This window comes from Pogoniulus pusillus, chromosome 9 (genome assembly GCF_015220805.1).
Source record: "Pogoniulus pusillus isolate bPogPus1 chromosome 9, bPogPus1.pri, whole genome shotgun sequence".
In the NCBI taxonomy this organism is placed as follows: Eukaryota; Metazoa; Chordata; class Aves; order Piciformes; family Lybiidae; genus Pogoniulus; species Pogoniulus pusillus.
The window spans coordinates 238,677-250,732 of NC_087272.1; the positions used below are offsets into that span (position 1 = coordinate 238,677).

The 12,056-nt window shown below is 43.0% G+C and overlaps 1 protein-coding gene across 1 annotated transcript in view; it reads left to right on the forward strand.

Moving 5' to 3' along the window:
- Positions 1-12,056, forward strand: part of MMRN1 (multimerin 1) — a 71,659-nt gene that overhangs the window by 23,182 nt on the left and 36,421 nt on the right. The window contains exon 3 of the mRNA XM_064149358.1: positions 150-256. Within this exon, the coding sequence (XP_064005428.1) occupies positions 150-256 (107 nt within the window). The remainder of the gene's footprint in view (positions 1-149; positions 257-12,056) is intronic.

Below are 12,056 nucleotides of genomic sequence, written 5' to 3' on the forward strand. Positions count from 1 at the left end.
AAAAATATATCCTAGTTAGGCTTCACTTTCAGTTTCAAGCAGTTAATGAAAGGATACATTTGACATGTAGGTAGTAATGTATTTAGATGTATTTCCTACAACTCCTATTAAGTCACCTAAAATAGGTGAAAAATGTTCTTGTTTCACAGATCCCAGGCAACAACTTACCAAGCTTACAGAATCAAACATAAAATAGTAACATGGCTGGAGTGGAAGTGCTGCCCTGGGTACAGTGGGCAAGACTGCCAGCTCAGAGGTGAGTGGAATTGTAAGTTTTTTAAACTATTCACTTCAGCAAAGGAAAACAATGCAATCTGAGTTGTGAGCAAATGGTCCTGATGGAAAATCATTACAGTCTTTCCTGATAATTTAAAAGCAGAAAAAAGGGCACAGCAATCTTTGGGATTCTGGCTTTTCCCTGCACACATATTTCTAGGGAAGCTAAGCAGAATGTCTTTCCCTCTCTTCCACACTAAAAAAAAAATCAAAATCTTCAGCCTTATTTCATTTTACTAAAGTATGGGATTTGCATTCACTATGTCTCTGCTTTTGACTTTTCAGTCACAGAATGTGGCAGTGCTGGGGATGTGAAATTCAAGTTCTCTGTTGAATATTTGCTTTAAAATTAACTTACAGTGCTGTGACTCTTCCGGCTTTCAGTTTCAAGCTCTAAGAATGTATTTTAGATGTAACAAAATACTGTATTAACTTTATTTGCCTCTGAACTGAGTTGGACTTTTGCTGTTTATTTCCAGAGTGACTGAATTTTACTCTTGCCCATTGTGCCCTTTTTTGACACAGCAGAGTGTTTTACCTCTGCCCTGCTGACCAAAGAGGCAGCAATATACTGTATAATGGCTATTTCTTTGTTGTTGGCCTTAAACAAGCAGCCTTAGAAAATAAGATATGGCATCAGCATACATATTTTAAATGAATGAATATTACAAGAAAGACCATTAGTTGGGGTAGAGAATTCAATCAGTAGTGATAGAGGCTGTGATTAAAAATTAATGTTAAGGAGGGAAGATAAATCATTGTTATTTGCATCCAGGAGGGAAGTTCAAGGCTTAAGAGCCAGAGTCTCAGTAGGTCCAGAATTCTCTCCTGTGCACCTGAGCATGCAGTTGGTTATTAACACAGGAGACAGTCAGCAAGGCTGTCCAGTGAGCACAGATCAGGTATTTTAAAGGTTTGATTTGAAAAAAATGTAATTGTTAGCAAAAATAGAATAAAAGTGCATATGGAAAAGGGAGGCCACAGCTGATAAAATTGAAAGGGAAGCACTGACCAGGCAAAGAAAGATGTATGACTCAAATTGTAGTGGCATCTGTGTAAAAATAAGAATAAAGGGAAATACTGTCGAGTCTTACCAGAGTGGGTTTGAAATTACATCTCCTGAGTTCTATTTTCAAACCTCTTCTGACTTGCTGAATAATTTGGAGAAGCCACTTATAATCTGCATACCCAAGTTTACCCATCTGGGAAACTGAGATGACACTTACCTCACAGGGACACTGGGATATTTAATTAATTAATGTTTGTAGAATTGCATAAAGAGACTGAGATGAGAGGTATTATATCAGAAAGGCTCTTCTTCCCTGCTTCTGGAATCCTTCCTCCCAAGAGGAGCAGACTACCAGTGCCAGCTCTGCCTGTATTATTCAATTCCCATGAAGGGATGTCAACTAATGAATAGCTGGGAGCCCAGCATCCTTGTCTTGAGGTACTCCAGTTCTGCAGCGTTGGGGGAAGACACCTGTTCCAGTGAGTTCTGTGGGGACCAGGGAATGCTCTCACACATGAGTACCCCCTTCCAGGTACAGTCTCAACACTTTATTGTAGCTCAAATACAAAAGTCATAAAGAGAAAGGTATACTGGAAACTACAATGCTTATAGCTCAAATACTAAAAATCATAGAAGGGTATATGACAACATGTGACCAAAGTGGCTACAACATGGGTCCTTGTCCAACACGGACAGTCTTACTAAGACTGGGGAAATGTAGACATTGTTTCTTATACGTTTCATGAAAGCAATTAATAGATTTGTAGAATGGTTTGGGTTGAAAGGGACCAAACACCTGCCATGAGCAGGGACACCTTTGACTACAGCAGGTTGCTCAATGCAACAAATCATTGTTTTGATTTGGGGATATCAAATGCTTAATTAGCAGTATGACTTTGTAATGGAGGGGTAATTACTTAATTGTGAGATGGTATTTGCAAAATTGACATGTTTATTGATTTTGGTATTCAAAACTCTCACCACCCCCAACCACTAATTTTAATAGTAATTGGTTCTTCACATGGTCATGGAAACATTACACAAAGGAATAACATAGATCCAGAAATAACTAGCAAAAATGTGTAAACATTAATTGAGCTGGAAGAGAAGGTTCCTGTGGTCAATACACTGCTTGCAGTTAATTGCACCACTTGTTCACTAGATGGACTCAAGGAGCTCTTTTGTGCTTATAGAAGAAGGCAATGGTGAATTATAAAAGGCTTTAAGTATTTACTCACAAAATTATCTCCTGACTCGTGAGGCTATCTACAGCTTCAGGCAGTACCCAAATGCTTTCAGGGAATTCTGTTACTGTCTTGTCAGCTGCTGAGGCTTCTGATTCTTCCTGTCAGCCTGACCTCAGTGTCAGGCAAGGTGATGGAACAGGTCATCTTGGGTGCCATCACAAAGCACCTACAGGATGGCCAAGGGAACAGGCCCAGACAGCATAGGTTTAGGTCCTGTCTCACCAACCTGATCTCCTTTTATGATCAGGTTACCCACTTGGTGAATGTGGGGCAGGCTGTGGATGGAGTCTACCTGGACTTCAGCAAAGCCTTTGACACTGTGTGCCACAAGAAGCTCCTAGCCAAGCTGGCAGCTCATGGTTTGGACAGATTCACTCTGTGCTGGGTCAAGAACTGGCTGGATGGCAGAGCCCAGAGAGTGGTGGTGAATGGTACCACATCCAGTTGGCAGCCGGTCACTAGTGGTGTTCCCCAGGGACCAGTGCTGGGCCCAGTCCTGTTCAATATCTTTACTGATGATCTGGATGAGGGGATTGAGTCCAGCATCAGTAAGTTTGCAGATGACACCAAGCTAGGAGCAGCTGTTGATCTGTTGGAGGGTAGGAGAGCCCTGCAGAGGGACCTAGACAGGCTGGATGGGTGGGCAGAGGCCAACAGGACGACATTTAACAAGGCCAAGTGCAGGGTTATACACTTTGGCTACAACAACCCCATGCAGCACTACAGGCTGGGGACAGAGTGGCTGGAAAGCAGCCAGGAAGAAAGTGACCTGGAAGTGCTGCTAGATAGTAGCTGAAGATGAGCCAACAGTGTGCTTAGGTGGGCAGCAGAGCCAGTGGCATCCTGACCTGCATCAGGAACTGTGTGGCCAGTAGGACAAGGGAGGTTATTCTTGTGCTGTTCTCAGCACTGGTCAGGCCACACCTTGAGTGCTGTGTCCAGTTCTGGGCTCCCCAATTCAAGAGAGATGTTGAGATACTGGAAAGTGTCCAGAGAAGGGCAACAAAGCTGGTGAGGGGCCTGGAGCACAAACACTATGAGGAGAGACTGAGGGAGCTGGGGTTGTTTAGCCTGGAGAAGAGGAGGCTCAGGGCAGACCTCATTGCTGTCTACAACTACCTGAAGGGACACTGTAGTCAGGTGGGGGTTGGTCTCTTCTGCCAGGCAAATATCTGATTTCCGTATTTTTCATATTGCCTGAAATAATTTTGCATCCTGTCTTTAAAAATACATGGGACAATAAATCATAGAATCATAGAATCAACCAGGTTGGAAGAGATCTCCAAAATCATCCAGTCCAACCTATCACTCAGCCCTATCCAGTCAACTAGACCATGGCACTGAGTGCCTCATCCGGTCACAATACATTTGATAATAGCAGCATAATATTAAATTCCTGTGTGCCCTACCTGATACTCAGAAGTGCTGAGGATGCTAAAGCTCCTGGAGGAACTGGAACTCACCATTTTTGGTTGTTGTTGGTTTTGAGTTGGGTTTGTGGGTTTTTTTTTGTTAGAGTTACTTTGTTATTGCTATTGGCACCTATGAAATGGTTGTAGCAGTTTTTTTGTTTTTAATCTCTTTAGCTTAAAATTAGCATGGCACATCCAATTTTTAAGAGGACTTGAACACAAGTCACTTCATGGCATTTTCTGCCCTAAAGAGTATATATATGTATATTACAATTTCATTCTAGTGCTCCCATAATATCTGCTGCTATTCAGCATCTGGGATGGGGAATATCATCAGCTGTGTGGAAAAAGAGCACATAAGACTTAATCACCACATGATGTATCAGAGTGGTTCCTTGGGAAAAAGACTGAGCCACACTGGAGGGGTGATGTAGGAGAAGCTGTATTGTCAGTGACTGTTCTGAATTTGTCTCGCAAATGAAACCCCTGGATTTCTAATGCTGAGAAATACTTTTCCTATAGAGTGATGAAACTGAATAGCTACAATATAAGGTATTGTATCTGGGTGGATATTTTGTGCTCCAACAGAGTGATACTGTGTCATGAGTTTTACAGATATTAAGTTATCTGAACAGTTTAAAGCATTAGTAAAACACACAAATTATTAATATTTATCTCAGAAACTCTAAAAGCAAATCAAACTGAATGGGTATGGCATACAGAATGGGTATTCTGTATTCTGTAATGTGAAGCTGTGAGTGAGGCAATTGATTGAATATAGAGGATGAAATATATAAATGCTGGTGTCTGTAGCACTAAAAGGGGCAGTGGTTACATTTAGAGCAACAGAATGATAGTTAAATTAAAGAATAATGAAAAAACGGATTAGCCTTTATTGCAGGCAAGTAACTGACTCCCTTGACATATATTCTATCATCACATCACATCACTACCTGATAAATCCTTTGTGATGAGCTGGGATGAATGCAAGTATTACTTCTGTCAATAACCATGCCACAGAAAGATAACAGAAGCTATTGAAATTATCCCTATTTGTGTTTAGCAGACAATTTAAATAAAGTCTATGACCCTATCAGTTCCTGTGATAATTTCCTTTGAGTTCATACCCTAATTGTTGACCCCCCTACCCCTTAATTTACAACATAAACTGCATTATATCATCCTTGCATCTAATCTATTGATACTCATTTAAACTCCTAATGGGCTGATGAAACAGGGTATTTCTTGATTCAGCCTTTTATTCTGTTTCTTTGGAAACATACATTATGGCCAGACCACTTTTACAATTTGAAGTGGAAAATAATGTCACTATACCCAAGTGACTCTGCTTGTACTATACTAAAGACTGAAAATTCTATCAGTGCCAGGTAAATAGCATTCCTTAGGTTCCAGCTGGAGCAACACTCACTTCAAAATGTTTCATGAACATGAGCAAGCATATAAAAAAAATGGTGTGATTTTACACTAGCAAATTTACAAGCTACTATACATGTATTTCTTTGATTTTTTAAAAAGCAATTACTAAATTAAACAAGAATAGAGAATTCAGGCAGATGGAAATCTCAGTTTGTGTCCCAGCTATCTTCTCAATTGTTACTCTAGGTTTCTGGAATTCAGGTTCTCCAAGTGTAATATCGAAATAATAATAATGTTACTCTAGGTTTTTTTTACAAATTACTTGGAGATCTTTGGGCTGAGACATAAAATAATCACAGAAAATCTTGCCTGGCATGACTGAAGGAAATATTTAGAGTCTTAGTATGTTTGTGAAGTTTTTAAATATATGTACCAATTGCAAATCTCAAATGATATTTGTTCAGATTGGATTGTGTTTTGAAATGTTTTTTTTTAATTATTATTTTTCAAGTGGTTCAACAATGTCATATGACCAATAGTTTTAGTGGGAAGATTGCCATGGTTGAAGAGGGTATGTAAAGCATGAGTGCCAGGAGGATAGAGTGAGGCTCTGCTGGGTGATGCCTGATGACAGGACAAGGGGCAATGGTGGAAGCTGAGGCATAGGAAGTTTCATTTAAACATGAGAAGGAATTTTTCCCCTTTCAGGGTAACTTAACACTGGAACAGGATGCCCAGGGGGGTTGTGGAGTCTCCCTCTCTGGAGGTATTCAAAACTGGTCTGGATGTGTGCCTGTGTGAACTGGTATAGGTGATTCTGCTCTAGCAGGGGAGTTGTCTGGGTGAGCTTTTGAGGTCCCTTCCATCCCCTGACATTCTGTGGTTCTGTGATTCTATGAAGATTTGTGTAATCTGTTCAAAAAAGACAGTTTCAACAAACCTGTCTGATTTTGTATATGTACCTCCCACCCTTTTAGTTTTATAGATTACAATCTCTGTATTATCTCTGTACTGATGTTTTGTATTCATCTTAAATATTCATTTAGAAATGTTAGCCCCGGAAATTTTAGATTTCTGTTCATTATAGGGCAAGTTTGACATTTCAGTATTAATATCAACCCCTGCCAGCCTCAGGCTGCCATTCACTGTCTTCATCTATGTGGTCCCACACTGCCTGTAATGGTCTGAATCAGAACAAAGCAGGTCAAAACGACTTAGCAGATTAGCCTGCTGGTTTTCCCAAGTAAGATTAAAAAGCTCAGCATTGACCCCAAAAAATAGATGTAAAAATATATTTACTGAGCCAAATCATCTAATCATAGTACCAAGTGCATAATTCCTTCAGTCTATTTGCAGAAAAACAGAGCACAAAGCAGCATTGAGCAGAAGCAAGTGAGCCAAAAACCTAAGCCAATAAACTGGTCCCACATCCCTCCTTGCCCTGCCACCATCCCAGTGGAAAAGAAACATACCCAAATGTCATGGTTTGTGTGTACCCCCACCCCCCACACACTTTAGAAATCACCCAGAATAGTCTCAGCTGGCTCTGGGAATATAAATGAAGCTATTTATTTACAGCAGCACAATATACAAGCAGATAGTTACAGTATATACAGTTATAGACAGAAATATACAAGGTAAAAGGTAATATAGAAACACAACTCCCCTCCCAGAAACCTGAGTCCCCAGGAGGGGCTCTTAACCACCCCTGCACCTTCCCCCTGCCCCTCTCAACCTTACCCCAGTCCTAAGGAAGAATAGAGGTTCAGCCAAGAGGTTATGAAGCAAAGGTGGATTAGGCCAAGTGGAAAGTGAGGTTAAGGAGTAAGATGTTGCTCAGCCAGCAGCCCGAGGCAGAGTGACAAAATGGCGAGAGTGTTATCTAATGTATTTGTTTCTTCTTCAGCAAGACTCTGAGGGGAGTAGACATCACAATTGTTTTCCTTTCACAGCCTATGATCTAGTTCTTCTCACCAAAACATTCTACCCTGCTTCAAACTAGCACAATCCACCCCTGTCCACTTCACTCAGAGTATTGCTGAGAACTATTTGGTCTAATCTAAACCAATATTTACACTAATGAATATTACAAGTTCAGTTCACACTTCATTCCAGCTATCTCAGATGTAGGTGGTTCAAAAGCTCAGAATAGTTTGTCTCCTCACAGATGAGATGAGAACAGGGACTCCCAGGTGACGTTGGGTTCGTGCTCATGTACTGTAGATTCTTTCAGTGTTGGACGCCAATGGTACCCAAAACAGACAACTCCTAACAGCTTGTATTATACACTCTGAATTTAGACTCTCTCAGCTAAGGTTAAATTTCTCTGTGGAATACACTGGATTTCACCATTCTCCTGCATTACCCAGTAGGTGTGACCAGGACCTTCAGCAGAAACCACCCCTTGGACAGGTTTCCCTTCGCCCGAAGGAGAAAATACCCAAACAGTTTTCCCTAACAGATTCTTTTCACCTACAACAGGAACTTTATTACTGTCTACTGTTTGGACCAAGTCTGATTGTGCAGGTCCTGCTCTGTTTACTGAACCTCTGCTATTTACCAGCCAGGTAGCTTGTGCTAAATGTTTGTCCCAGTTTTTCAGAGTTCCACCCCCCATGGCTTTTAGGGTGGTTTTCAGCAAACCATTGTAGCGCTCAATCTTCCCTGAAGCTGGTGCATAGTAGGGTATGTGATAGATCCATTCAATACCATGCTCTTTGGCCCAGTTTTTCACAAGATTGTTCTTGAAATGAGTACCATTGTCTGACTCGATTCTCTCTGGAGTTCCATGTCTCCACAAGATCTGTCTCTCCAAACCAACAATGGTGTTACGTGCAGTACCATGTGGAACTGGATAGGTTTCCAGCCATCCAGTGCTGGCCTCTACCATTGTTAGCACATACTGCTGGCCAGAATGAGATTGAGGTAAAGTGATGTAGTCAACCTGCCAGGCTTTGCCATACTTGTACTTTGACCATCTCTCACCATACCATAAGGGCTTGATTCGCTTATCCTGCTTAATAGCAGCACAAATGTCACAGTCATGGATGACTTGGGTGATAGCATCCAGGGACAAGTCAATTGACCTATCATGAGCCCATCGGTATGTTGCATCTCTGCCTTGATGTCCAGGTGAATCATGGGCCCACCGAGCTAAGAACAGTTCACCTCGGTATTTCCAATCAAGGTCAAGATCAGAGTTGGTATCAACTTGAGAAATCTTAGCAGCTTGGTCTGCCTGCTGGTTGTGTTGGTGTTCCTCAGTGGCTCTGCTCTTAGGCATGTGTGCGTCTACGTGCCGCACCTTCACTGGAGTTCTCTCCAGACGTGCATCAATGTCCTGCCATAGATCAGCACACCAAATAGACTTTCCTTTCCTCTGCCAACCATGCTTCTTCCAGTCTTTCAGCCAACCCCACAGAGCATTGGCTACCATCCACGAGTCGGTGTAGAGGTAAAGGATAGGCCAATTCTCACGTTCAGCCACATCAAGAGCAAGTTGAACAGCTTTTACCTCAGCGAACTGACTGGATTCTCCTTCGCCATCTTTCGTTTCGGTAACTCTCCTGGTAGGACTCCAGACTGCTGACTTCCATATTCGCTTGTTCCCAACAAGACGACAGGAACCATCTGTGAACAAAGCATAGTTCTTTTCCTGATCAGAGAGATCACCATAGGGAGGAGCTTCCTCAGCACGAGTTATTTTCTCCTCTGGAGGTTTGGAACAGTCTGTGCCTTCCGGCCAGTTGGTGATCACCTCCACCAGACCAGGTCGATCAAGATTCCCCATTCGTGCTCGTGGGGTTATCAAAGCCATCCATTTAGACCAGGTTGCATCTGTGGCATGATGTGGTGATGAACCTTTCCCTTGAACATCCAGTTTAGAACTGGCAGTCTAGGAGCTAAAAGCAATTGTGACTCAGTTCCAATCACTTCAGAAGCTGCTTTCACTCCTTCATAAGCTGCTAGCATTTCTTTCTCTGTTGGGGTGTAATTTGCCTCTGAACCTCTGTAGCCACGACCCCAGAAACCAAGTGGACGACCACGTGTCTCATTTGGAGCTCTCTGCCAAAGGCTCCAAGTTGGACATTGTCACTGGCAGACGTGTACAGAATGTCCTTAATGTCCGGACCAGATCTCACAGGTACCAAGCCCACTACATGGACTACTTCTCACTTGATCTGATCAAAGGCTGCTTGTTGTTCAGGTCCCCACACGAAATTGTTTCTCTTACGAGTCACATCGTGCAGAAGTTTGACAATCTGACTGAAACCAGGAATGTGCATTCTCCAAAATCCCACTGCACCCAAGAAAGAGAGAGTGTCCTTCTTACTGGTGGGAACTGCCATGGTGGAGACTTTGTTGATCACATCCTGAGGAATGTGACAGCGACCATCCTGCCACCGCACTCCCAGAAACTGAATTTCTTTGGCAGGTCCTCTGACCTTGTCTCTCTTAATGGCAAAACCTGCTTGCAACAGATTGTCAATGATTTTGTTACCTTTCTCGAAGACTTCCTCAGCAGTTTGGCCCCACACAATGATGTCGTCGATGTACTGGATGTGCTCTGGAGCTTTACCTTTCTCCAGTGCATTGTGGATGACTGAGTGACAGATGGTTGAGCTGTGTTTCCATCCCTGTGGCAAACTGTTGAACTGGTACTGGATTCCTCTCCAGGTGAATGCAAACTGAGGCCTGCACTCCTTTGCTATGGGAATAGAGAAGAAAGCATTAGCAATGTCTATGGTTGCATACCATTTAGCCTCCTTTGATTCCATCTCGTACTGGAGTTCCAGCATGTCCAGCACAGCTGCACTCATGGGTGGAGTCACCTCGCTGAGGGCATGAAAATCAACTGTGAGTCTCCAGTCTCCATTAGACTTGTGCACAGGCCAGATGGGACTGTTGAAAGGTGAATGAGCTTTCTCGATGACAGCCTGACTCTCCAGTTGACGAATCAGCTGATGAATGGGCAACAAAGAGTCACGGTTAGTTCTGTACTGCCTGTGGTGCACAGTTTGAGTTGCAGTTGGCACCTCCAGATCCTCTATGTCATGATGTCCCACAACTGCAGATTCATCAGAAAGTTCAGGTCTAATAGACAATTTCAATTTACCATCCTCAGTCTCTACAGATGCTATTCCAAAAGCCCATTTGTGACCCTTAGGATCTTTGAAACAACCTTGTCTCAAAAAGTCAATTCCCAAAATGCAAGGCGCATCAGGACCAGTTACAATAGTATGTGTCTTCCACTCTTTACCAGTTAAACTGATCTCAGCCTGTATCTTAGTTAACTCTTGAGATCCACCAGTGATTCCAAAGATAGAAATGGACTCTGTCCCTTTGCAAGTGGATGGCAACAAAGTACACTGAGCACCTGTGTCAACTAAAGCCCTGTATTGCCCAACTTTCGAACTGCCAGGCCACCTAATGAATACATTCCAATAGATTCGGTTCTCTCCACTATCCCTTTCCTCCTCCTGGCTGGAGGCAGGGCACCCCTAATGCTGAGCATGGCATGTAGGTTGTACACAGTGATTGGTGTTGTTGTGAGAGAAATGGCAATTTTTGGAATAATTGCAGTTGCTCTGGGGAGCTGAAGAAGTGACAGCTACTTTTCTGGCATTATTGCCTCTGTTTCTGCCACTCTGCAGTTCCCTGACTCTCTTTGAAAGAGCTGAAGTAGGTTTACCATCCCATTTGTTCATGTTATCACTGTATGTGTCACGCAGAATTATCCACAGTGACGCACGTGATTGCTGATGTCTGGGTGGAATTTGTCTCCTCCTGGGCTGGAATTGCCTTGCAGGAGGTGGGTGTCTGTTCCTGATGGCAGACATGCACCCATTCAGATGATGCAGGGATGGTATCTCTTACCAGGTTGGAAATTGAGGTTTTAAGATCCTCCTTCAGTTCTTTCATGATGTCTTTCATCCCCTTTATCTCTGTAGTCATAGCATTTATGGTAGAGACTAGGGCAGAATGTGACAAGCTGTCCTCTATCTGCCTGAGTTGGTCAGTGAATTCACCAACAGAGATAGACCTTCCATTATCACTCCTTGATAGAAACTTGCTGGCCAAGATGTTAGCATAGGATGAAGGAGCAAGCTTAATAAGCTTCTTCATGAGACCTGTTCCAAGAGGAATGTCATCAGGCTCATGTGTGCCATGATCTCCATAGAGCACTTCCTTCACAGCAAACTCCTTCAGAAGCTTAATTCCCTGCTCAATGGTGTTCCACTTCTTGGCTGCATATGACAGATCATCTCGGGAAGGATATGTCATAGCCACAGCCAACAGAAGGCGTGTCCACAAGCTAACCTTACCAAGAGGACTTGCTAGGTATTTGTCCACTCCACTCTCCTTGGTGAGTGGTCCTAGCTGCTTGGCAGACTTGCCTCCTACCTGCAGGGCATTGGCACCAATGCTACAGCATCTCACTAGCCAGCTTAGGATTGGCTCTCCTGATTCCCTCGAGTATTCCTTCCTAACTTCCCTGACCTCTCTGAGAGGATCATTGAAATCCTGGATGTCATCCTTCTCCTCTTCTTGTTGATCTGTTTGTCCTTGGCCTAGAAACAGAACCTTCCTAAGAGCATTCTTAAACTCATTGGAGCCATCCTCTTTCTTGGCAGCCAACCTCACAGCACTCTTCTCATCAGAGTACTGGGATCTGAGCATGTTTGCCAGATCTCTCAGACTAAATGCCTCCTCTTCCTCCTCTTGCTCACCAGA